The sequence below is a fragment of the Ursus americanus genome, chromosome 7 (assembly GCF_024610735.1).
Source record: "Ursus americanus isolate L20-20 chromosome 7, mUrsAme1.1.p, whole genome shotgun sequence".
NCBI lineage: Eukaryota > Metazoa > Chordata > Mammalia > Carnivora > Ursidae > Ursus > Ursus americanus.
In genome coordinates this window covers 48647555-48675196 of record NC_142133.1, presented here as the reverse complement: position 1 = coordinate 48675196, position 27642 = coordinate 48647555, and the positions used below count along the sequence as shown (strand labels likewise).

General features: G+C 38.6%; 1 protein-coding gene across 4 annotated transcripts in view; it reads left to right on the top strand.

The window, feature by feature from the left end:
- Positions 1 to 2319: 2319 nt before the first annotated feature.
- RNF103 (ring finger protein 103) overlaps positions 2320 to 27642 on the top strand; it is an 88577-nt gene continuing 63254 nt past the window's right edge. Inside the window, exons 1-5 of one of the 4 annotated variants that reach the window (XM_045808872.2) lie at positions 2321 to 2934; positions 3370 to 3536; positions 5892 to 6031; positions 14603 to 14718; positions 18002 to 20017. In XM_045808872.2, the coding sequence (XP_045664828.1) occupies positions 5900 to 6031; positions 14603 to 14718; positions 18002 to 19577 (1824 nt within the window). In that variant the 5' untranslated portion in view covers positions 2321 to 2934; positions 3370 to 3536; positions 5892 to 5899 and the 3' untranslated portion in view covers positions 19578 to 20017. The other 3 variants (XM_045808871.2, XM_087863649.1, XM_045808874.2) reach the window with 3 other exon arrangements.

Genomic DNA, 27642 nt, shown 5'->3' with positions numbered 1-27642 from the left:
AGCAGTCCTCGTGGTTGTTTTATTTTTCAAAACATATCTTAAAATTATAAAAACAATGCATGATTATTTCGGAAAAAATAATGAAATAGAGATAAAACACAAAATTAAAAAATTTCAACGATCTAAATCCCATCACCTAAAAATGAACGTGATTTACATTTCAGTGTATATACCTCTACCTTTGTCTAATACTAACACAAAAAAATAGGATATGATGCAAACTTCTCAGGAACCTGCTTTTCTCCCCCAAACACTATTTTGGATATAGTTTCATGTCTACAGCCATTCGTCTATGTGGTTCTTTTTAGCAGCTACCTGGTAGCTCACCATTCAGATTACTGTATTTGACTCATCTTCTGTCGCTAGGTATTTGGGTTGCTTGTTCTTTCTCTTTTTTTCCCTATTATTAATAATTAATAATTATTTCTTCTTTCATTTCTTTTTATTTTTTATCTTATTCTTTTACAGCAACAACAAAACTCTGCACACACATCTCTGTGCACATGTCCAAGTATTTCCTCAGGATAACTTCCCTGAAGTGAGATTACTGGGCCAAAAAGCATAAATTTTAGGGAGACTTCTAACTCCTATTATAAATTGCCCTTCTGAAAAGTTGTACATCCTATTGATAAAGGATGTAAATGCCTGTACCACTGTATCCCACCAACCTTGTGCATTCTTTGATCAGTACTGTTATCTTTTCTAAGAGCTTAACCAGGAGGGAACAAGGCAAGGGGGGTTGAGATTGGAGGCAGTTGAAACAAACAAGAAATGCCAAAAGAGTGTTAATTCCTTCTTTGGAGTCCCTCCTACACTCTAGTATTTTTCCAGTTTGAAACTCTAGCCTGGATGGTTCCATCCTCAGCTCACAGCCCAGCTTTCCGGACCTGTCCCTCTTTTATATTATTTGATTTGAGGTCAGTGTCTCTTTATTAGTGAGTACATTGCTTTGAGATGAGGGTCCACTTTATATGTCAAGGTTTGGACAGCAACATTGTTCAGTAACAGGGTCACCTTGACATGCCTAAGTATTCCAAAATCTCAGAAACAACCTTGTTAGAATGAACTGTTTAATACAGTCTCCCACATTGATCTGCAAGCCATGGAAACAAAGCCACACTGAAGCTAGTTAAGACATAGGAGCAGAGGCCTAAAGCTGGTTGTACATTCCTACACCTCCTCCTCTGATTCTTCCTCTCTGCTCCCTGGGCCCATCCCCTCCTAAGTCCTCCTCCACTAGCTGGCCACTGAAATGCCTTTGTGTGCTTCATTTTAAATGGGTGCCATTCTGAGACTACATTCTCATGGTCCATTGCTTTCCCTCGCTTTCCATTTCTCATTTGCTCCATGATGGAAGATCACACCTCCATTCTTCCTAACCGCCCCCCCCCCTCCCGCCCCGCCCAGTTCAGGACATTTGACAGCTTTGCACAATGACTAACGTTTCTCTTGTAATTCCTGGGTCTTTTCCTTCCTGATCAAGGGAGCTGGTAGAAGCCAGCCTCCTCAGTTTAATTATGCAACCCCTTTCTCCCTCAAGACTGGCACAGAATTCGATAGAAAGAGTGCTCCACTGAGGTTAAACACAGAACTGGATAGTGGTGCATAATCACCCACATTACTCACTTTATATATGTTCCTCTTGCTGGCAGTGGCCACATTCAGGGAGGGTAACAAAAGACAAGACATGTAGACTTTGCACAGGGACATATCAACAGTCAATAACCTTTGTCCTGGGAACTCACCGCCTCAATATCCGGCTTTTAACACCCCTAACATTGAAGAGGGGGAGGAAAAATAACAGGAGGGACAAGTGGGCCTAGTTCTAACTCCCGTTTTGGCCAAACCTCCCCCAATACACGTAGTGCACAAACTACATTCTCACTGAGAAACGGATAATCATTGTTTTCTACGCCCTCAAACGTTAGTGCCCAAATTTTTCCAATTCACCAAGATCTAGCATAAACATCCATTTTACCGATTTTAGGAGGATCATTAACTGCCCTATTTGTACGAAAAATACACAAAGCGACAGAGTCCAAAGTCCAACCCTTGGCCCAACTCGTGTACTGAACATCTTCAGAGCAAAAGAAAAGAGAGCGGAGAACACACTGGAGAGGCAACTTTGGAAGCTGTTACGATGCCCAGCCAAAGTTGCTGCCCCGCACGGCTTTCCAGCCCCCTGGCTTAGCCTCCCTCTTCCCCCTCCTCACCCACTTCCCCCCGACGCGACCGTGGCTGCCGCTCCATCGTGGCCCCGCCCCGGCCCCGCCCAAGGCCCCGCCCCGCCGCCGACGTCAGTTGTTATGTCTCGGCCCGGGCAGCGGCCCCAGCTGATTCTCTGCTCCCGAGGCTACTGACGCGGCCTCGCGAGGTGGCGGGGGCGTCGGGGACGGCGGCCGAGACCCGCGCCGCCCATCTGAGCGGGGCGGGCGCTCTGTGGCCAGGAAGCCGCCCCGGGGCCGCCCAGGGAGCCGTCTCGGGCCTATTTTTGCTTTTCTTCTTCAGGACCGTCGGCCCGCGCGCCCTATTTTCTCTCTGCAGAGACCGTGACGCCCCCTCTCGGGCCGGGCCGCGGTGCCCGCCCGCCTGAAAGGCGCCGCCCGCCGGCCTGAGAGAACCTGGAGCCGCCGCCGCCGTGCCCGCCGCGCCTCTCGCGGAGCCTGGGCGGCCCGCGGGGCCTGGGGCCTGGGCGCCGGGCGCGGCGCTGCGGCGGCCGCTCCTCCCCGCGCTGGGCCCGGGGCCTGGCCGGGCGGAGCGCCGCGCCCTCCTGACCGGCCGCCGCCCGCCGGCCCCAACCGCCTCCCGGGCTCGCCGCCTCTCCGGCCCCGGCCTCCCGCCAGGACCCCGCTTCCTTTGTGGATCCGAATGATTTGGGGGGCCTCCTCCCTCCCCCTTGAGATTACGGTGCTGGAAGGCCGACCCACCACCTCGGTCAGTGTCCCCCGCCCGGGTAACGTCCCTCGTTTTGTTCCTCCCCGCGGGCCCTCCCGCGCCCCGCTCCTTACGGTGTTTGACTGATGGTTTTTTTTTTTTTAGTTTTTTTCCCTTTATTTTTCTCGTCTCCTGACTAGAAGGCCCCGCGCGAGGCTCTGCGCCTGTGCCCCTCCTGGTCTTTTCCTCACCCCCTTACAAATAGCCAAACCCCCAGCCCCCCGGCCGGCGATGGCGCGACAGTGAGGGCGGCGAGGCCGGACCACGCTGGGACAGTGCCCGCGCCCCGCCGGGCGTGAGGGCACACACTCCCCCGCTCTGCGCCCCTCTTTTTCGTCTTCCGAGCTCTCTGAGAAGAGAGAAGACGCAGGGGAAGATGTGGCTGAAGCTGTTCTTCCTGCTCCTCTATTTTCTGGTCCTGTTCGTCCTGGCCAGGTTTTTTGAGGCCATTGTGTGGTATGAAACTGGCATCTTCGCCACCCAGCTGGTGGATCCGGTGGCGCTGAGCTTCAAGAAGCTGAAGACCATTCTGGAGTGCCGGGGGCTGGGATATTCCGGGCTGCCCGAGAAGAAGGATGTCCGGGAGCTGGTGGAAAAGTCAGGCGAGTATCGGGCGCCCCTGGGCTCCCCTCCGCCCGGTGGAGGGGGCGACTTGTACTTCCTTGTACTTGGTGGTTCCTCCAGAATGAGACGTTACCTGGAAGGGTTAAGCAGACTACTTCGAGAGCTGTCCAGGTTTTCTATCCAAAAAAAAAAATAGTGAATCCCAGTTTTGAGAAGGGGGCTGGAATTATGTGTACGGGTGTTGCTGTGTCTTTTTAAGGTTTGTTTGTTTTTGAAATAACAGATCTAAGTGCGGTTTCTTAGCGTTGTTTACTAAGAAATAATCTTTTTTAAAATTAGGGAATGTCAGCTGGTTACAGACAAACTGGAAAGCATTATTTTTCGGTTGAAATTCGTAGGGATATAAGAAAAGGAAAATCCCAAAATGTCTGTAGATAGCAGTATTTGTCACGATAGTAATCATAGCATAATAACAGGAGGGGAAAATATTGGAACACTTAATATCAAAGAGGCATTTAGGGCTAAGATTTAAATTTTAAATCATGTGTTTAAATATAGAGAAAGTGTAAACCGTACAACCTTAGCTTTTCATACTTTAAGTTTGGTGAAAATAAAGTGAATATGTTTTGTGAATGCATACCTTGTTTCGTTTTGTTTTGGAAGAGTTTATGTTTGTCAGCGTTTTAAAAAAATCCTTATGTCTTGGATATAAACTTTTCTTTTTCCTTTTAGAAGTCACAGATACAGCTGCATAAACTTAAGTGGATTGAGAAGTAGAATGGAAATAGTGCTAAGAGAATATTTATTTAACATCTTAAGCAGTACATTGTCAGTGACTGTTGGTTTGGGGGTAGGATTGAACAAGAAATATGGTTAATTTTTTTTTACCCCTGGACAAAATATATCTTTGTTTAGGTAAGTGTCCTAGAAGGGGAATGTACTGTAACTTGAGAAAGACATTCAGGGTTGCTGTAGGAAGCAGTTGAAACTGATGGTTATCTTTTTTGTTGCTTCAAATATATCGGTCTGCTGTGTCTTTTACAAGCCATTTTTTTTTTCCTTATTTAGTACCCTATAGCCATTGTTGTGAGATGGACAAGAATACTAACTCCAGAGGACTTTAGCACTGCATATTTGCAGGTTGAGGGTTATCAAATATGTATCTCACTACTGGGGTAGAGGAGGGAACCCTCTGTAGATGTGATGCTTTTTTTTTTTTTTTTTTTTTAAGAGAAAACATAAAATCCATTTTTTTTCTTGCCCCTTGTTACTGACTGGTTTACTACCACAGGGGTGGGGGATGGGAAATGGAGTAAAGTAGATCTCTAATAAATGAATTTTCTAGGTTTAGAAGTATCTTAACTGCCAAAGCCAAATCATTTCTCATGGTAAAAATTAATAACACTTTTTTCTTTTGACTTTTATTTAGTGTTGCTTCCTTTGGGCCTAAAAATACTTGTCACTTCGGGTGTACAAGGAATGCACGTATCATTTAAAGAATACGCACAGCCCACGAAAATATGACTCAGATCACACATTTTATAGCAGAGAAGTCTTGGTATAGCAATTTAACTTTATAATTTAAATATTCATTGTAAATGATTTTGCTGCTGTCATGCTTGTTTTCACATTTAAGGCAAAAATTAAAATAATTTGACATTAGTGCTTACTTTTTATTTGATGATGCAAGCTCTCAGTTTACGCTGTAAATTTGAATATGAATGTGGAGTTTTTCTCTTATAGGTAATCTTTTGTATCTAATCTTCAAGTCTTCTAAGCCCTATTGCTATTTTAAGCAGGTGTAATGGCAAATTCTGTAAACCCATTTTTAAATCTTGTAAGCCAGAAGTATATAAATTGTACTGTTTAAAAATTATTTGAAGCTTGGCATGTTATACACAAAACTAAATAACACCGTGATGGCTTTTTGGATTTACCAGGAAATTAATTAATTTCCTAACAAATTATGTGATGACCCCACTAGAATATAAGCTCCATGAGAAGATGGATTTTTGTCTGTTCATTTTTGCCTGATGCATAGTAGGTTCTTATGACATACTTACTGAGTGAATCTTAAATGGGTGCGTTCAGGTTCTACTTTTCTATAGACGGAAATGGAAGTACTGTGACATGACTTTTAACAGTGTAAAATGGAATTAATAATTGAAATTGGGAATGTAGATTCTTTTTTTAAAGATTTTATTCATTTGAGAGAGAGGCAGAGAGAGCACAAGCAGGGGGAGAGGCAGAGGGAGAGAGAGAAGCAGACTCCCCACTGACCTGGAGCTCATGACCTGAGTCAAAGGCAGACGCTTAACCATCTGAGCCATCCAGGTGCCCCGGGGAATGTAGAATTTTGAAATCTTACTAGTGTATTTTTTTCCTTTTTTCAGGTGACTTGATGGAGGGTGAGCTCTATTCTGCACTCAAGGAAGAAGAAGCCTCTGAATCTGTTTCTAGTACCAATTTCAGTGGTGAAATGCACTTCTATGAGCTTGTAGAAGACACAAAAGATGGCATCTGGCTGGTTCAGGTATTAGGAACAGTGATAGAAGTGGAATTATTTTTACCACAATAGTATTCACCAGCTGGTGACACTTCTGTGTACTCGTGTCATGTTTCTTAAACATAACTCAGTCCTCATAGGGAGGCTCCAGTGTCCTCTTAAAGAGGTTTTGCAGACCTAGGACAACGAAAATTGAAGAGAGGGGGAGAGGAAGCTTTGAAGAAAGAGAGTTGACAAATCCATTGTAGTTGTTGGATCTTCATTAAAGTAAGAAACACATGGGTATATTCCTTTTGTTGAGCGATGTGCACTGTTTCGGTTTTGGTTAACCAGTTTTTAATTCAGTGATCCAAATGACTTTTTTATCTAAAGGAAGAACCCTGAAGTAAAAGTAAGAAAATTCTTCTATTAGGGAAATAACCAACTTTGTGACTATAGAGGACAAGATATTGTGGGGAATGGTGGGGAGTGCTCATTACTCTGCTATGACATTGATGAATGATCATTTTAAACCCCAAACTCTTGTGATATCAAAACTGTGAAATATAATTAGCATATTAGAGTTGTAGAGCTATGAAGGGCCTAAAAAATAGTCCTTTATGCTTCACAAAGTGTGCTTTATGTACTACTCATGGTAAATGAGTGGACACACATTATCATTTATGGATTTTAATACAAATCAGAAAAGTCAATATTATATTGAACATGTAATTTCATAAATATTTATGGGAAGGCTACAGTTATTTAAATTTTTAAAAAAATAAGATCACTTAAAGTAAAATATCAAGTAAATTAAACAGCATGATTTTGGCTAAAATTATGATTATTGAATCAGGATCAAATCCCAGGACCCCAGATTCCTTATCCAGTACTCTTGTCATTTCACACTGGGGTCGGCTAAGTTTGATTTAGGATATAAAAATCAAAATCTCTTCTTCATATTTCTTTCTGGGGACAATGATGTCAAAATATGGTAGAAGCAGCTAGGAGTTCAGAGACCTTAGATGCAGATCTGGTCCTGTCATAGATTTGCAATATAATTATGGATAGGCAGATTTTCTGTTGTACCTGGCCTCAAATAAAACATATACATCTAAAGAGGATGGAATAATACTGTGGTCCACAGAGCTAAAGTTTCAAGAGTTGAGATTTGGGAATTCTTCGGGTGATTACATTAGCTATTCATCACTTTCCTTTACATGCAGTCTTCCTATTGTGTTTGACCTTTTACCTGCCAAATAATCTAATTCTGTAATTTTTAAATTTAGCAGAGGGAGAATGTGGGAGGTTATGGGTGTAGTCTATACGTTATCCATCAAATTCTAGTTTATTTCTCTGTGAATTAATTGGTATTGAAAAATAAACTAGCATCTCTAAAGCTTTAATTTATAAGTAAATAGTTATTCCATTTCCTTTCCCAGATATTTATATCTGATGGTCTGATCAAGAAAGACTTGTTGGCTTTGATAATTTTTAGTTTTATTTACTGAGGTTGAGTTGAATAGCCTGTCCCATTTACCTGTGTTCTCTCTAAATGTTTGTCCATACATTGAATGATCCCACAGAGAAGAATAATAAATAGATGCTGAACACCCTCCAAACTTGGAAAAGCCCTGTCAAAAGTCTAAATATTCTTTTGGTATATAGGATTCTGTCTATAGACAATGAATACATTCTGGTTCACTAATTAACATATATTCTGGGCTTGTAAATGATCTACCGTTCTTTAATGTTCTTTTTTTTTTTTTTTTTTTTTTTTTAGGTTTTATGTATTTATTTGAGAGAGAGAGTACATGCACAAGCAGGGGAGGCGGGGCAGGGGGAAAGGGAGAAGCAGACTCATGGCTGAGCAGAGAGCTGGATGTGGGGCTCGTTCCCAGGATCCTGAGATCATGACCTGAGCCAAAGACAGACGCTTAACCGACTGAGCCACCCAGGCGCCCCCACTGATCTTTAATGTTCTATTAAAGATAACTGTGGGGGCACCTGGGTGGCTCAGTCGGTTAAGCCTCTGACTCTTGGTTTCGGTTCAGGTCATGGTGGTGAAGCTGTGGGATCAAGCCTCTCATGCGAGCGTGGAGCCTGCTTCACAGTCTCCCTCTCTCCTCTGCCCATTCCTCTGCTCATGCGCATGCTCGCTCTCGATCTCTCTTTCTCAAATAAATAAGTAAAATTTTAAAAAATAATAATAAAGACAAACATGGATTAAACTCTGTTAATAGGTGACAAAATTCAAATAGTTAATTTAGCAGTTAGTTGTACACCAGGCCCTGGAGCTATACCAGGAACTTACCCTAGGCTAAGTCCTTGCTTTCTCAGGCAGCTCACATTCCAGTTGGGAGAGGTATGCAATAAATAAGTAAATATTTAATGTAACATCAAGTTAAGGGAAAATGCTAAGAAGAAAAATAAGGAGACAGTGGCAAAAAATTCTGATAAGGGGACACTTGAATGAAATGAAGAACAAATAATGAATGATAGTGAATGTTAGCATTATAAATTCTAATCACTGAATTATTTTCCTCTGAAAATATTTTTTAAGCCTCACAAGGTATTAGTAGTTGAAGAATGACTCCTAAGAAAAATGGAATGTATTTGTGTGGTTTTCCATGCGTTAATGGTAGTAGGACATAAATTTAATTTTTCCAGTGCCCTCCAGGATTTGCACTGATCACCATTGTCTGGCTTGTGTCCCTTGGGGCCAGCCACTTACATCTGTCAGATGGCTGGTGTGGGTTAGAAGAACAATCTCTGGCAGGAAAACTGAGAAGATTGAGATTGAAACCCTGTCTTCAGGCATTCTGACGTCATCAACTAAGCTAATCAGCACATACATTGGTTTAAGCCCTTAAAAGAGGGCTGTTGGTTTTTTGTGTTTAAATTGAAAATGGCTGTTAGAAACAAGATAAGTATTCTCTCGGTTGCTTGTCATTCTTTCAGCTCAGGTCATATTTATCCAATCTCTTGTGAAGGATAACTTAAAAATTCTGTTCTTAGTTTTTGAATTATCATTGTTTTCTGTTCATTTTAAAAGAAGCTGACTAATTTCAGTTTGCTGTCTTTTTTTTTTAAATTTTTGATCATGCATAGATCCCAGCCAGTTCAATCCTCTTCAGATTGCCTTTATTTTAGGTATCCTGTGTAAGAAATATTTAAACACATCAGAGTTCTTTCTTTTCCTCCCATTTTTTCTAATACCATTCCTTACTCCCATGAATTATGGTTTTCTTTTGTATTTATTGAGAAAAAAAATGTAGTTAGATGGCATATAACTGATAATTAGCACTGTAGGCTTCATAAATCATGTCACTGAAAGGATGTCTGGATTTACATATTAAGGGAAAATGTGACTTTAATAAATGGATATATGACTTAGCTATTCCATCACGTGGTCAGCTCATTATTTTTCTGGAATGGATTGGTAATCTAGGTTGATTATCTTTTTTGGTGACACTGCATGTGGAATGATGATACTACATGAGAAAAATGGAATTTGTACAGTTTATTTAATTCATCCTATATTTCTTATAATTTCTATCTTCTTTCTATCTTCTGTGCAATTCACGCTTTTATTTTCTGCATGATACATGTTAATGGCCTTTATATCTTTCTCTTCTTAATTGTTTTAAGATGTATTAATGCTCATGAATTATCCCTACGTTGAACCAGAGTATTAGGATGCTCCTTTTCATGTCAAGCTTTTCCACGTCTATCCTGTATTCTCTGTAATATGAGGTGAAAAGAACTAATTTTAGTTTTCCAGGCAGCAACATATATGGGACATCTTTATCATCAATATACTGTGTAACCCATGGAACAACTGAGTCCTCTTTTTTTCTAACTGTTCTTTCTAACATTTTAAGTTTTCCTGCTTTGTTCCTAACCTTAGCTCATATCTCTCATCAGTTATTTATCTTTTAGTATTGTGGATTCTTTGTTTTATCACCACCCAATCTTTTGAGCATCACAGATTGAAGACACTTTTTTTTTCTCTTCAGAAGATGCTTAGAGAGGCAGATGGAACAATGGCTAGGCTTCTGAAATGGAAAAGGTAGCATGCTATGGGTTTTATGGGTTCATCCTTATCTTAACATTTATATTTCTCCTTTTGACCTTGTTCAAAGAAGGGCTGTGATATTTGTTCCCTACTGGCTTTATCCCCATCATAAGGAATTTAACATCACTGGAATTGAGGTAGCAGTGAAAAGCATCATGTGATTTAAAATAAAGCTTTGGGTCAATATTTACTGAAGTATTATGTTATTATATTTCCTGTTTGGCTAAAAAGAGTTAATAGCTGTCTTAAAACTTGTTTAGCATTGTTCTAGATAATAGTTTTGTCCAGGGAGATTCTAACCTATTTCTTCCTTTCTTGACACTACCCTAAAGATGAAATACATGGCAGGCCATTTTATTGTTTATTTTCTCCTGGTGAAAAACTTTTATTTCTGTTTACTCATAAAGAAAGCTAGTGGGGGTACCAAAGAAATAATTAAATGCCATTGAATTTTGTTTCTGTCAATCACTTGTCCTCACTTCTAATGATTTTATACAATTTGCATATAGTTATTTAAGTTGGTCTATGATTTTAAAAGTAGAAACTCCCCATTAATAATGAAATATTGGGGGACACGTGGGTGGCTCAGCTGGTTAGGCATCTGCCTTCGTTTCAGGTCATGATCCTAGGGTCCTGGGATCGAGTCCCGCATTGGGCTCCTTGCTCAGGGGGGAGCCTGCTTCTCCCTCTGCTGCTGCTCCCCCTGCTTGTGCTTTGTCTCTCTCCCTCTCTCTCTTTCTCTGATAAATAAATAAATAAAATTTTTTTTAAAAAATGAAATACTGAGAGATGCAGAAAATATCATAGCCCAGCACTCCTGTTCTATGGAGTTTTGTTATTTAATTTAGCCTAGATTTATATGGCAGATGTTCTGATTAGTATTAAAACCCACCTCTAAAAATTAGGCAGAAGTATATGTTTTTTTTCTTCTACCAATGTAACACGTATAATACATGTGGAAGGGAATAGACAATAACCTGAGGTCCAGTTTTTCTTTGTAAGTTTAACTGAACTATGCAAGGTCGACATCAGAAAATATGGGCGCTTAGCGTCACACACTATCCAACACAGTTCCATGCCTGGTGTGCTGGAGTCAGCTCATACTGCTTCATGAAGGGTGATTGTTAACATCTCTTCCCAACTCCATGTTTAGAGACAACACGTTGGTAACTTGAAATCACCATATAGTAGTATTTATACCAAGAAAATCAGCAAGTAATAGAAATAAGTTCCTTTTTCTTTTGGAGAGCTAGTTGTTAAACATCTACCAGCAAACCACTGGTTTCATCCATTTGTCTAACCATCTAACAAATATTTATTGAAATCTAATGTGTGCCAGCTGAACCCTGGGATTAGCACTGAGGGCACAAATATGAATAATCTATAGTCTGTGCCTTAAGATAGCTTATGGTTTAGTTTACTAAAATGTGTAGACCAGTAAAAATCTTAGTATATGATTATCTTTCAGCTGAGTTAGATGGCCCTTGATGGTGCTAGCATCTCGAGAGATCCTAAACAACAGTGAAGTGGAACCTAGGAAAATTGTGGTAGTTTTTTTTTCTGGAAAAAGTATATTTTTAAATTCGTTGAATTGAAAGTCCTTATGTCTGACTGGAGTTGAGAACATTAATATGCAATTGCATAGCAAGTACTATTTATGCTAATGTTTGTCCAGAAAATATTCCAGATGATAGGTTGCTAGAGAAGAGACTTATAACAGATTCCAAAAACTTGGTGGCTTTAGAGAACTTGTATAGTCAGAAGTAGAAGAATGAAGTTATTAAGCTGTAAAAAGATGAAATAGTTTAGTTCAACATAAATATTTAATGAGTACCCAAATGAATTAGGCACTAGACTAGCTGCAGGAAATGCAATGGTGAGCAAGTGTAGGGATGCCAGTTAGAGAGGCAGATACCCAGGGAAGGGGGAGGGAAAGATTCCTTCACTTCCAGCTTATACTGCCAACTCTGTTCCAGACTTGGAACTCGGGCTATACTTTCATCTAGTTTTTTTTTCTAGTCTCTGAAAATATTCCCCACAGAGAACACAACATCTTTCCTGAACTGCCGAGGAATATGTCTCTGCTTTTAATAAGACCAGCATTGTGAGTGCCACTCAGAATCATCGTGCATACTTTTGGATATGAGCTGTAAGTTGGGAACTCTTACTGGCGTGACACAGTAGTAATAGGCTTAGAGTATTTGATTGTGCCATGTGACTCAGCCAGTTGGGTTATTTTGTGAAAATATTAAAATTTTTAGTGGTGGTTTTAATTCAGCCTCTACAAAATTTAATTTATGCTAAGCCTTAAGCTGAATAATAGAACTATATAGGGCATTGAACAGAGCAATTTCTAATTGTGTAAATATAACTTCAGAGTCAAATAAAATGCTTTCATGCAGTGAATGCCTAGGGGAGTTTTCATTTTTGTGTGCCTCTCTGTGTTAGGGATCATTAAACACTTCAAAAGCATTTACTCTTGCTGAGTAAATAAGGCCCTGGGGTTAAACATTTTCCTGTACCTGCTCGGATGTTCCTACCTCTGATCACAAGCTTGTGTTGTCTGTGCTGTAACCAGCAGTGCCTGCTAACGACCCCCTCTCATTCCTACTTCCTTTCCTAGCATTGGAGTTCATGTAAGTCTGAAAGATACCTGTAAGTGGTCAGGATATTCACTGAAAGATGCCCCTAGTCTTAGGGCCATACCTTACATTGATTAAAACAACCTCTTAATTTACCCCTTGATGCAATGTCATTATAAACTGATCTGAAATGTTTGGGTTATTTGCAGCCTCGATCAGGAAATGGGAGTGAAAAGTTCTTTAAGAGTTCTTTTAAAAAGTAGGGAGTATGGTGGTATGATTGCACAGAGACTTCTTAAACCTTCTCAGTAATCTGAAAAATAAGTTCAAGATTTCCTTGGTTACTTGATGGAAAGAAGAACTACCATATTGACTCTTGAGTGGTAGGAGGAAAAAGAAAAGAAATGCCTGCCCTGCTTTTTCTTCCTGATTATTCAGATAAAATATATCCAACCCTTTTGGACCATGGAAAAATGAGAGCTAGGGACTCAGTGGGTAACGTAACTGGCTTGAACCTCCTCAGAAAGAGCTTTCATGTCCTCAGATTGCCCTCTTCCTGGTTACCTCCACCATCTGAGTATTGGAATAAATAACTCATTTCTCCCTCAATAAGGCCTCTTTTCACCAAAAACCACATCAAAACCATTTGTTTAATGCTCTAAATTGTGTATGTGTTTGTGTATTTATGAAGCGTCAGTTACTACAAAATGTTATGTATAGCATGTAAGTCTCTATAGATGTGGGGATGATAGTAGCAATGGTATATGGCAAGGGTTAGTGGACATAAAGTGAATTTCAAGTCACTTGTCAACACCAAATGCTCTTGAAATTTGTTAGGTTTCCCAGCAGAGAGGTCACAATAAGGTAGCTATACTTCTCTTGTCTCTCCCAGGGGTTTATATTGGCACTCATTTCACACACACCTGGGATTTCATTTCCTGGAGGCTTTGTGAACATGAAAATGGCCCTTCCTCCCAGAAAGGACCCCAGAGTATTGTGTTGTAATTTTGAATTAGATAACATCAGTTACATAGCCTTTGTGAAAATAAACTTTGTCTATATACCCTTGGTTTAAAATAAATCAAACAGATGGTTTCGTGAAGACTTTAAACATTTTGGCTTTCCTTTAAGTTCCCATTTAGTTTTTGTGTTTTTGTTTTTAACATATAATTTTGTTTTTTACTGGTATGTCTGTTGAAGTCCTGCCTTCATTCAAAGCAGAAAGATCAGGGAATAAAAGGAAAACGTGTTAACAATTAGAAAGGCTAAGAAGCCATGGCAGATTTTGAAGGTTAACTTACAGTTTTTCCTTTTTCCTTCTTTTTAAAAAAATCTTTTACTTCTCCCAATCTTAATTGTGTTTGAAAGCTATTTGCAGATTTGAAGTAGAAGTTCAAGAGTGTAGAATTCATTATGGTAATTTTTTTTTGTATGTTAGAACCTTTTCATGATTGTTAAGAAAAAGCCATAGAAGTAGTAGTATTGGTTTAGTTAAAGCATAGGTTAATAGAAAACGTATGTTTGACTCTTGGCTCTATAATTATACTTTAAAAAGGTGAAATTTGAACTCATTGAACCCACATGTGATAATTTCTAGTAAACTTTATTTGGATTATTGTTTAAAATTTTTGGAGCAGAGAAATGCCTCCAAAGGCTATTTTCTTCCTGAGTGACTTATTTCTAGAGAATAGGCCTACAGGGTGGAGAATGTGGCTAGCTTTTTTTATATGGTTTTGATTCCCCCTCAATGTAACTGCCATCGAGTGTGGAAGCTTAGTGCATTGTATTCAGTGTTTTCTCATAGAAGGACAGTTGTTCCTTCTATGAGAATTGCAATGATGATATAACTGGGAACAGAATTTTTTTGCAAAAGATGAAGATGTATTATAGATAATAAGTGGTTGGTTTGACTTCATTTTAGGTAATTAAAGTTTCTTTTTTTTTTTTCTGGGTGAACAGGTCATAGCAAATGACAGAAGTCCCTTGGTTGGTAAAATCCACTGGGAGAAAATGGTGAAAAAGGTGTCAAGATTTGGAATACGAACAGGCACTTTTAATTGTTCCAGTGACCCCAGGTGAGTTGATTAGGCAATTCTTAGAATTTGAGTTCTGACCAGAATTGTCTTAACTAATGAAGACAGTGATATCAGAAGCCTGTTTGAACTGAAAGCTAATTATAATGTTTAGCACACTGTTAGTTACACAGGTGCTTGATTAATAGTTTTTGATGAATTGGCAGCAGTTTTAATTTCTTTCCCTGTGTACTCAGCTTGCCTGGCCCTAATTTCTCTCATTCCCCAACCAAGCAATATAGCTTACAGGGCTAAAAGCCCTCCGCTAGATCTATTCTCTTTTCTTTGAGAAAGTAGAAAACAAGGTGGGGTGTGTTTGAGGGATTGGAGAGATGGGGGATAGTAAAGAGCAGATGGAGAACATTGGAATTGCAGGAGCTGAGTGGCAAGGAGGTCAGGAGGGCTAATGGTGAGAGTAAAAGGGTAGAGGGCCCGTGGAATAAGCAAAGAAGGGAGAGTGAAGGGAATATTGGAGAGCAAGCCTGGAAGGCCAAGGAGGCCAGTGACCTCATCTGAAGAAACCACATTACATAAACAGAAATACTAAGGTTTCTTTTTTAAGTACTGAATGTCACACAAGAAACTGGAGTAACAAACTCACTAACCATGTTTTCTATCACTTTTAGTCTTCAAATTCTCTAACAGATCTCAAAAGGTTTACTTTAAGAACTAGAGGTTATTTTTGTGGTATTGTCAATCTGGAAGGTTAAACCTTAAAGCTATCACCTAACTGAACTGAAAAGAAAGCACATGATACATTTGTTTTCTTACATGAAGAAACGTATTTACGAAGACCTTCTTTGCCTGTTTTACGTGATAAGGTTTTCTGTCAGAAAGATTGGCATTTAATTTATGGCACAACTCAGAAGCCAATATCCTCTGAGGTAGTTATAGAAAGATAAAAAGAATGACCAAGAGTAGAAATGTGTTATCACAAGTATCATATGAAATTTAAAAATTAAATCTACTTAAAGTTATTTAAGATGTAAATAAGGCAATTATCTATTTGACTTGTTGCTTTTGGGGGTGGAGGGTAAAAATAGAATTCATGTCAATGAATTATTACTTTGCATTATACAAATACAGTGTTAAGGGATAGAAGATATTTTCTTTTTAGGAATTCATAATTCTCAAACCATTTCACTTAAAGCGATATTGATATTAGTGGAATCTGAACTGTTAAGGAAGCAAATCAACTCAACAAGAAACTGAATCATGGTCTGTGATTCTGAGTCACCCAGATAGTTTCTCAGAGTCATTACTAACCTTGTGTTTATGACATAACATGTGATCTTCATTTATCTGAAGTTATATCACAAAATTCCTGAGATACAACTAATTGTATTATCATTATAAAACCATATGAGCTATGTTGAGACTTTCAATCTGATCATATAAATGTGTAGTGTGCTTATTTAAATAAAATATAATCCATGCTGGGGCACCTGGCTGGCTCAGTCAGAGGAGCATGCAACTCTTGATCTTGGGATCATGAGTTCAAGCCCCACGTTGGGTGTAGAGATTACTTAAAATAAATAAAACTTAAAAAAATATATATATATATATACACACACACACCCACATACACACATATAATCCATGTTTACTAAGTAAAGCATAACACATAACACTTATGATTTTATGATTTTTATATCAATATTTTAAATAGCAAAATAAGAAATTGAACATGTATTACCATCCATTTACAAATCTGTAACAAACAAAATATACCTGAATGGTAGATTTTCTTTTTTCCAACTTTATTGAGGTAAATTTACATATCACAAAACTCCACATGGTAGGATTTTGGGAAAAAAAGTACTTTAAAAAAAAAGGGAAATGTTGCACTTACAACTTCTTCTCTGTCATATAACAACTGTTTTTATTTTTCAGTATTTCCTTTCATTTCTCATCTAGTTTTTTAGGGGGAGAGTGATGTCACAAATAACATAGCAAGATTTTGTCCATCTCCAAAAGGATTGGAGTCATGACCACACTGGTTAAATCTAAACAAATGGGGGCACCTGGGTGGCTCAATTGGTTAAGCGTCTTCCTTCAGCTCGGGTCATGATCCCAGGGTCCTGGGATCAAGCCCCGCATCAGGCTCCCTGCTCAGCGGAGAGCCTGCTTCACCCTCTGCCCCTCACCCTGCTCATGCTCTCTCTCGCTCTTACTCTCTCAAGTAAATAAAATCTCTTTTAAAAAATCTAAACAAATGATTTAATTTTAGTTAAATTCTTCTATACTTACTTATCCTCTAACAGAATCTCTTCTTAATCTGAAAACTTACTTTGTTTCATCTGTATTAAATACCCCTCTTCATGATCTTCATTAAAGAGATGAAAGAATACAAAAAAGTATGGGACTTGCACTTTCTTGGGTGAGCTTTTGTATGGATTACTTTGTAACCATGCCTGTGTGCATCAGGTATTGGGTGGGTGCTTGGGTACAGCATGGCTCCTGTCTTCAAGGGGCTTGCATTCAAGTCTGGGACTCGGCATGTAGGATAATCTATTCTCTCTTCGCCCATCTGAATCTAACCACCTTCAAGACCTCATTCAGTTCCCAAACCTTTTGTGAAATCTTCACCATTCAAACTCTCAGTGATATTCCCCTTTTTGAACTTTTTTTTTTTTAAGATTTTATTTATTTATTTTGAGAGAGAGAGAGAGACAGCCAGCGAGAGAGGGAACACAAGCAGAGGGAGTGGGAGAGGAAGAAGCAGGCTCCCAGTGGAGCAGGGAGCCCGATGTGGGACTCAATCCCGGGACCCTGGGATCACGCTCTGGGCCGAAGACAGACGCTTAACAACTGAGCCACCCAGGCGCCCCCCTTTTTGAACTTCTTTTACATTCTTTAGTAATTGAATATATATGGTTTTATACTTCTGTTTTGTTTCCTTAATAGGATTTTAAATTCCTTGTGAGCAGGAATTATTTTCCTATTTTCTTTTGGATCTTATAAGCACATAATGAAGTTGTAGGTACATAATAGATGCTGAAGTATTTGCTAATTTCCTTGACTAAAGCCTTTTCTTTAAAAAACAAACAAACAAACCAGAAACAAATATGAAACAAAACTACAAAAAGAGAGCTTGCTTTTGTTCTTGTATGACTGCCAGGTATTGGTACTGCTTTTGATTATTTGGAGGTTATTTGGTTTTGGGGAGAGAGTATCTTTCAGTGCCAAAGAAATTTGTTAGGGAGAAACAAATTGTGCAACAGTGAGGATGAGCAAGCTGGCTCACCCACGGGCCTACCTTTGACTTCAGTTTACTCTGTTACAGATACTGCAGGAGAAGAGGCTGGGTACGATCCACACTCATTATGTCTGTCCCACAAACAAGCACTTCTAAAGGGAAAGTCATGCTTAAAGAATATAGTGGACGCAAAATTGAAGTAGAGCACATTTTTAAGTGGATAACTGCTCACGCAGCTTCTCGGATCAAAACCATTTATAATCCTGAACGTTTGAAAGAAGAGTGGAATAAAAGTGATCAATATTGGGTAAAAATATACCTGTTTGCAAACCTTGACCAACCCCCAGCTTTCTTCTCTGCACTAAGTATAAAGTTTACTGGAAGAGTTGAGTTTATTTTTGTTAATGTGGAAAATTGGGACAACAAGAGTTACATGACAGATATTGGTGTATATAACATGCCATCATACATTCTTAGAACTCCTGAAGGAATTTACAGATACGGAAACCACACAGGTGAATTTATATCCCTTCAGGCCATGGATTCATTTTTGCGCTCATTGCAACCTGAAGTAAATGATCTGTTTGTTTTGAGCTTGGTTCTAGTTAATCTCATGGCTTGGATGGACTTATTTATCACACAAGGAGCAACCATAAAGCGATTTGTGGTTCTCATAAGCACTTTAGGGACATATAATTCTCTATTAATTATTTCCTGGCTACCTGTGTTGGGCTTTTTACAGCTCCCTTACCTAGATAGCTTTTATGAATATAGCTTAAAATTGTTGCGATATTCCAATACAACCACACTGGCGTCATGGGTAAGGGCAGACTGGATGTTCTATTCTTCACACCCGGCCCTGTTTCTCAGTACGTACCTTGGACATGGTTTACTAATCGATTACTTTGAGAAGAAGAGACGGCGCAACAACAACAATGATGAAGTCAATGCCAATAACTTAGAATGGTTATCAAGTCTGTGGGACTGGTACACCAGCTACCTCTTCCACCCGATTGCTTCTTTTCAGAACTTTCCTGTAGAATCTGATTGGGACGAAGACCCTGACTTATTCTTGGAGCGGTTAGCTTTCCCTGACCTTTGGCTTCACCCTCTGATACCAACTGATTACATAAAAAATTTGCCAATGTGGCGATTTAAATGTCTTGGAGTCCAGTCTGAAGAGGAAATGTCGGAGGGTTCTCAAGATACTGAAAATGACTCAGACAGCGAGAGCACAGACACTTTTAGCAGTGAAAAGGAAGTATTTGAAGATAAACAAAGCATAGTTCACAATTCTCCAGGAAGAGCAAGTCACTGTGATGCTGAGGCTTGTTCATGTGCCAATAAATATTGTCAGACCGGCCCATATGAAAGGAAGGGGAGGTCATATGGATCATATAATGCTAATGAAGATATGGAACCTGATTGGTTAACTTGGCCTGCTGATATGCTGCACTGTACTGAATGTGTTGTTTGCCTAGAGAATTTTGAAAATGGATGTTTGCTAATGGGGTTGCCTTGTGGTCATGTGTTCCATCAGAATTGCATCGTGATGTGGTTGGCTGGCGGCCGACACTGTTGCCCTGTTTGCCGGTGGCCTTCTTATAAAAAAAAGCAGCCATATGCACACCACCAGCCCTTGTCAAATGATGTCCCATCTTAACCATGTGCAATTTGTCCTTTATAAGCTTTGAGTATCTTACAGCTTGCCTTTTTAATGTTAGTCACAATGTTTTTGTGGTTTGAAGTTTAGTTTAATGTTAGTGCAGTGACAGGAAATACACATTATGCTAATGTTGATGACAATTACTTGGTTGCCTTGTGTGTCAATTGAATGCATACTTAATTGTAAAAATTTTTATTTACAACATTGGAAATTCAGAAGTTAATGTTTTTTGTAAGCACAAAAGAAGTATGATAGAAATTTATCCTAGCAAGACTTTACAAGGTAGGATCAAATTCTAATGGAATTGAGGCGGTTTCTTATCCTAAATGTTTCCTCCCTTTTTACAATCTCTGTCCAGCACCTCTTGGTTAAATAATGTATGCTCTGAGACATGAAATTAAAACAGACCTATGAAATAAATTATTTTAAAACCAGAAGATTACAGCTTTTCCAATGTTAACTTGTTTTTGATGAGGTGGCTGAATGCTATAGGTGTTTTGCTGGTTTGAATTTCACAGGTAAGTCAGACGTGATCCTTGATTCATGAGGAAAAACAAAAAGATAAATTATGTTGCTGATACTAGCCAAAGGTGACATTAGTCAGCCTCTTAGCTTGGTTAGCTTTGATGGGAAGGAATTTCATGGTGGGCTCTTTTTTTTTTTTTTTTTAAGTATTGAGTCGTTTGTGAGTAGTATATTCATGTAAGTAAAATCAACTATAGCATATTAGCCACACATTGATTACTTATGTTTTTCCTGACTTTGATTTTGAAAAATTATAAGACTACAGAAAAATTGGAAGCAGTACAGTGAGCATCCGTTTCTCTAATTCACCAAGTGTTTATATTTTGTTACCTTTGCTTTATCTTCTCTATGTGTATATTTATCATTTTTCTTTCTTTTCTCTGGTGTTTTGTTTGTTTGTTGCTGATCCCTTTGAAAATAAATTTTAGTCATCCTGATGCTGCTTTACTACTGAATATATCACCATGTATCTCCCAAGAACAAGAACTTCTTTTTACATAATCACCATACCATTATCATACCCAAGAAATTTATTAACGTTGATTCAGTAATATTTAATATACAATCCCTACTTCCCTCTTGCTCCCAAAATATCCTTTATATCTTTATATGTTTTTATCTGATTTTTATTGTAAACCTCAGGCAAGGTTCATGCATTGTGTTTGGCCTTCCTTTCATCCTTTTCTCTAGAGCAGTTCCCTGCCTTTTTTTTTTTTTTTTTTTATGTCTTTCCAGATAAATTTTTGGAGAGTACAGGCTAGTTGGCTAATAGAATGTTCTACATTATGGATGATATGTACCTCCCATTTAGTATAACATCAGTAGACACTTTGTATTGGTTTGTCCCATCATTGGTGAAGCTAAATTTGTTTAAAGTGATATCTTTCCATTGTAAGATACTTTTCACTTAAGAGGGAACCTGAGAGGCTATGTGAATATCCAACTTTTTAAAAAATTTTAATTCTAGTATAGTTAACATTCAGTGTTACGTTAGTAACCCAATGGTTTTAACATCCACTGGTGACTATTGGTCTAAATCAGTTACTAAATAGGAGTTGTACCATGGGGATTTTTTTTTTTTAAGATTGGTTGATTTATTTTAGAGAGCAAAATGGGGGGAGGGGTTGGGGGGTTATGAGGGGCAGAGGGGAAGAGAGAATCTCAGGCAGACCCCCTGCTGAGCGTAGAGCCTGACTCAGGACTCAATCCCACGACCCTGAGATCATGACCTGAGCTGAAACAAGAGTCAGATGCTCAACCGACTGAGCCACCCAGGTGCCCCATAACATGGGGATTTTCTAATTGCATCCTTCGTTCTACATTTTTTAGCTGGCATTTGTGTGTGTGTGTGTGTGTGTGTGTGTGAAGAATAGCTATTTTTCCATTTTTCTTTCTCACATGCTTTGACTATTACTGGACTTAGTTTCTTTTTATATTCAATGTGTTAAAATTCGTTATTATTTTTGATTTCCGAATCATCCCAAATTTGGTAAGTGGGAGCCTCTCTAGGCCAACTCTTCTGTGCTATTGATATGTCCCTTTCAATCTTGAAACGCTCGCTTTCTGACACAAGGTGTTCCAGGCTCACTTTGTATTTCCCCTGGCCCAGCACTGTGATCAGTTCTGAGTTTCATGGTGCGCTTTTAAAATCTTTTCTTTACTGCTCCTCAAAAGCATTTTCTTACTCTGAATTACTGCTGGGTTACTAGCAGAAACCTTTTTTGTTTTCTTTATGGTAGACAGCCTCATTTTCATACATTAATGGAAATATTAAGGGCCAGCTATTAATATTTGGGAGCTCTTTTCAATTTTTAAATAAAAATACAAACACTGCTCCTTATGCTTTTAAATTTCCTTTTGAAAAAAGGCAATCAAGTTATTGTAAATGTTAGTGTTTCCCAGAGTTCTGCCATTGGTCCATGGCTCTTTCATGTTTTACATGTCCAGACAAAGGCCCCTCCCCAGATCTCCACTTTTATATTCAGCCATCTGCTGAACAGCTTCTGCTGGGTGCTTTTCAGTACCTAGTAAAAGACCTTTTCATTGTCTCCTCTACCCCCAGTCCTTCTCTTAGGGTCCTGATTTCAGTTAATGGGTCATAGACCTATAATATTATCCCATTATGAAATGTACACAAAAATATAGACATTTTAAAATAATTAAAATTTCTCCAGTATCCTAGGGCACATCACACTTTGGAGGTTACCACCCTAGAAGATAAACCAATCTCCTTAAAACCAGCTTTCAAGGCCCTTCACAATCTTCCTGCCTGACTTCGTAGAGACATCATCACACTCTGGACTGCTTGTCTCTCCAGGCCCAGGTTCTAGTTTTTCTCAGCTTGGTGCTTTGCTCTCACCTCTCCCTAGTGTTCTCATTTCTTCTCTGGTTTGTCTGGCTAGATCCCACTTTATCCAGAAATTCTACACCTTCCCACCTATCTTTTCCTTCCCCACCAGATTTATAAAGAGACAAACATAACTTTATACTGAAAGTTCAGGCAGCTGTCATCTTACTCAAGTAAGTGATCAAACTTACTATCCCCAACCATGGAGCAGATTGATATGTGCCCTTCTTCTAACATTAGTGATGCCTTGCCCTTTCTTGATACGTGCCCTTCTTACATCCCGCTGATACCTGACTGCACTGTATTAAAACTCTGCAGGTACCTCTTTTGGGTGAACTTGAAAGTATCACCTGTGCAGTACTCATCTAAATATCCACAGTGCAGGGCATAAAATAGACACACATTTCGAATGTTAGACATGCAGTAAAGATAAGACAATGAAGTTGGGGAGGAAATAATTGCCAGAGGATCAGATCTCCAGGGAAGCTTGACTCATCCCTTAATTGTTAAGCATAGCAAATAATGCTTTTGTCAGATTTTCCTGGAGGTGGAGAATTGAAGGAAATATTCAAGGTTGACAGACTCTAAACTTGTACTGTGTTTAAAAGAAAGTTTGAATTCGTAGAGCAACCTATTGAATTTAATGAACTAAATTTTCCAAGTATGTGGGCTTTATAGTTACTGAACTCTGGTTAGCTGTAATAGTAGGATACGTGATTGTGTTCTGCTCAGTTTTTCTACAGTCTTCTCTCATGTTTTTATGTAAGTCTTTAAGGATAAGAGATCCCTGAGGGCAGGAGTAATGCTATAATCTACTGTTGTATCCTTAACATATTAGACCCAGAGTCAACATTCAGTAAGTAATTATTGGCTTGAATTTTTAAAATCTATTTTAATTTTGCCCTTTACCAAACTTTTTACCACCCATCTAGTGTAGGTAGAAAAGATAAAAGAAATTATATTTTTAGTACTCATTAGTACGGACAAAGACATCAATAGTTATGGCCTGCTCCAAGACAAAAATCATATATATATATATATATATATATTTTTTTTTTTTTTTTTGTAGTCCCATACTTCTTTTCATCTCCAGATTATTTGGGAGCCTGGAAGATTATTCATGTAATCTTTCTCCTTGCTCCCATATTTTTCCCCTTGGCCATTTTATTATTACTTAAAAACTATCCAAGGGACAAAAGATAGCAGAGGTGAAGTGTTGGGTCCTTTTCACTATTGGATTTGATTAAAATTTAGAGAAGAATGGAAACTTAATTGTTAAAATGACGTTTTGAATCATCTATGTTTTAGTCATTCTATTCTTGTTCTTGTGGCCAAAATTTAAGTATACTGATTAATGATCAATTTAGGCAATCCCTGCTTAATTTTTTGTGCCATCTTCTCGCCCAAAGTTTTTATTGATTCATATATAATAGATCATTTTACTTAATAATATCCCTGTGCAACAGGTAGACAAGAAGGAATCCCCACTTAATAGGTGATCGAAATTCAGGACAACCAAGATAGTTAAAGATGTGACTAGGACACAGCTTTCAAATCTGAAGTCTTCAGGGCCCAGTGAAACAGAGTTTGCGTAGGAGTGGTGGGGGCAACAGTGTGTTTGCTCTAACTAAAGGTATTCAAATATTTTTTTAAAAGATTATGTCAGCCAGTCAAAGCTGTGGTGGCTTTTTTAAAACCTCTGGATAAGATTCTATCTTGTTCAAGTCTCTTTCTTTTTTTTTTTTTTTTTTTTAAAGATTTTATTTATTTATGTGACAGAGAGACAGCCAGCGAGAGAGGGAACACAGCAGGGGGAGTGGGAGAGGAAGAAGCAGGCTCATAGCGGAGGAGCCCGATGTGGGACTCGATCCCGTAACGCCGGGATCACGCCCTGAGCCGAAGGCAGACGCTTTAACGACTGCGCTACCCAGGCGCCCCTCAAGTCTCTTTCTATCATATTTTCACTTAGAAATAAGTGCATTTGTGGAAAAGACAATAGGAATAGTCTTTTGTTAAAATTACATAATCCCTTATGTTAATGATAAATTGCATACTTGTTACTGTCAAGTTCTATTAGTTTATGTGATGATGGGATAATAGGTTCTTTATATTATATGCTAAACAAATGGTGCTTGAATATTCTCATTTACAGTCTGTTTTAAAACACCATCTTAGAATTGACAATACCTAACAATTTATAACATATTTATCTAATAAGAACAAAAATAATCTTAAAAGTAGAGAGGCACGCAGACAGATGTCAAAGGTCAGGTACTACCTGTTTTCTTTTTTTTTTTTTAATTTGTTTTTTCCAACTTTATTGAGGTAAAACTGATACATAGCATTCTGTAAGTTTAAGGTGTACAATGTGTTGACTCGATAAATATATATATTGCAGTTTGATGACCATGGTGGCATTAGCTAACACTTCCATCACATCACAAAACGACCTGTAATAACATTTAAGACCCACTCTCTATAATCACAATGCTGTGCATTAGATCCCCAAAACTTACTCATCTTCTAACTGGAAGTCTGTGCTCTTTGACACGCATCTCCCCATTTCCCCCACCCTCCAGTCCCTGGTAACCACCATTCTACTTTCTGTTTCTATGAGTTTGGCTTTTCTGTTCTTTTTTGTTCTTTTTTTGTAGATTCCACATATAAGTGATATCATGTAGTTTTTGTCTTTGTCTGACTTATTTCACTTAGCATAATGTCCTCAAGACCCATCCCTGTTGTCACTAATGGCAAGATTTCCTTGTTTCTTGTGGCTGAATAATATTCCATCATATATACGTGGTATATACAATGTGGTGGTACAAATGTGGTATATCTACCATATTTTTATCCATATATCTATTGATGAACACTTAGTATTTTCTTATAAGCATCTACTGAATGAAGGGAGAGTCACACAGATGCTTACTCACAATTTATTCTTACTTTACATAGAACTTGAATGAGTTTGGTGATTTAGCTTCCCAATCTATTGAATAGAAGCTACACAGATAGAGACTTTGAAGTAGGAGGTGGAGCCTATTAGAGGCAGGGCAGGCAAAGAAGTCATAGTTACAGTAGTTTGCCAGCAAGAGGTAAAAGGTTTTAAGAAAAAAAAAAAAAAGACCCAAATACAAAACAGTAGTTTGTGGCCAGTAAGTATGGTGTCAATTTCCTGAAAGAACATCACTATCCTACTGACAACGATTCTATGTCGTTCAGAAAAACATTTTACCAGTACCATTTGCACAAGAAGTCAGGAAAATCCATCTTATTATATTCAAAATAGTTTTAAAACCATTAAATTTTAAAATGTTTTGAAACTTTAAAACGTTTCAACAAAGTGAAAAGTGTCTGTTTCCTGGAAAACCCATGAGGGAGAAGGGGTGGGAAAGACAGAAATCTTGTTTCTTGCCTCCCTTTCAAAAGATAAACTCCTGACCATCTCACCAATTATCCATAACATGCTGTCAGTCGTAGAAGAGAAAGATGATGTTCGTGTGCAATGTATATTTAGTCACTGTCCCTACCGTTGGTAAAATTCTAAGAGCTCTTCTCATTTGGGAATGTACTTTGAGACCACCATCTATTTGTTGATAAAGCAGGGTCTGGTGACATATTTCCACATGGGCAATTTACTTGGGGTTTTGTGAAGTCCTTTCACAAAAACGAAGTAGTTGGGTTTCAGACCAGCAAAACAGTTAGAATTCTGGTATTTTCAGGGCCGCTTTTGTTTTTATCGTTTAAATGCTCCCCATTTAGTTTTACTTAATTCCTGAGTCAGGTGGCTAAAACAGTAGGTTTCTGGAACAAAATGCCTCAAGCTGACTCCCAGCTTTGTTGCCAGAGGCTTGGGTAAGAGATCCCTCTTGCCAAACACAGCAATATTTTGGGCTTTTAAAGCAGTATTGTTCAAATTATTTGTTAGTATTGAACATGGTGGACTGTGACCAAACTCAATGTATATTGCTTTGCTTTAAAAGCACTTTATCTTGTCTGATGAGAGGGGAAAAAAGAAAAAGTGTCATTCTTAACAGTTTTCCTGTTTAAAATAATAGAATCTGAGTATCAGAAGCAAATGTAAAGGCTGTTTAGTCCAGTCTTCTGCCTTAATTGAGGTTGTAGATGTCCCTGTCATGAATAAATTGGCACACTCATCATCTAACAAAAGGCATGCTACATTTACAAAAATCTATAAACCGTCTACCTGCCAGGATCCACAGAAAAGCATGCAGTTACCTGGCAATATAGCCATAGCAGGTGCTGAATACCCAGATTTGGATACATCCCACGTCACCATGGGAAGGAGAATGAAATCAGGAGTTCATCTGTTAAAAAAGCTAGTTCCAATATAACCCCACTCTGAAATATATTATGATATCTACATCTATTCATCAAAATGGCATATATTTAGCCAGGATTTTTATTTAGAAAGAAACCTGTGAACTGTAAGGTATTAAAGTCCAACCCCATGAGTTCAGCAACCATCTCATCCAGTTACCCTGAATTATCTCCAAAACAGGGAACAGAAGACATGGGATCAGCTTTCTTCTACTTCCACTGAGCATATTCTCTCCTGTTACTGAATCAGAGCAGATGTACACAGACTGCTGTGTTTTCATGACTGTGGAAATGTTGAGAGGTAAAGGACAGTTTATGGCATGATATGCACTAGACTGGGTTATATAGAAATTTGAGAAAGGACCCTTCATTTCATAGTTATTCTGTCAGCTAAAAAAGACTACAGCAATTCATTCAGTTATGTTCCTTTAACGCTAAGGAGGAATATATGTAATTAGCCCATTCTGGGAAATTACATGCATTTTATTTAGAATCTGGTAATCAGAGACCTAGAGTTAATTCAAACAGCTTGGAGTTTTCTTAGTCCAGGAGAATGTGTTGTTAGCTATAAGATGCTTGTGTATCTGAGAATTAGTACATAGTCTTGAGAGCAGGACTAGTGTTTCTGAAGTAATATTCCTATATGGTGAACCATAGGTAGGAATCAGAAAACGCTTTTGATGCCTCATAATATTGCTGACCAGCTAAAAAGAGGAGAAGTAGGACAAGAGAAGGATGGAACAAATGGACAGTACCTTCACCATCTATTCCTTCTTTAACCACTTCCAGTCATCCAGGGAAAATACATTCTTTTTTCCATTTAGTTAAAGTTTTTACTAAAAGGCAATA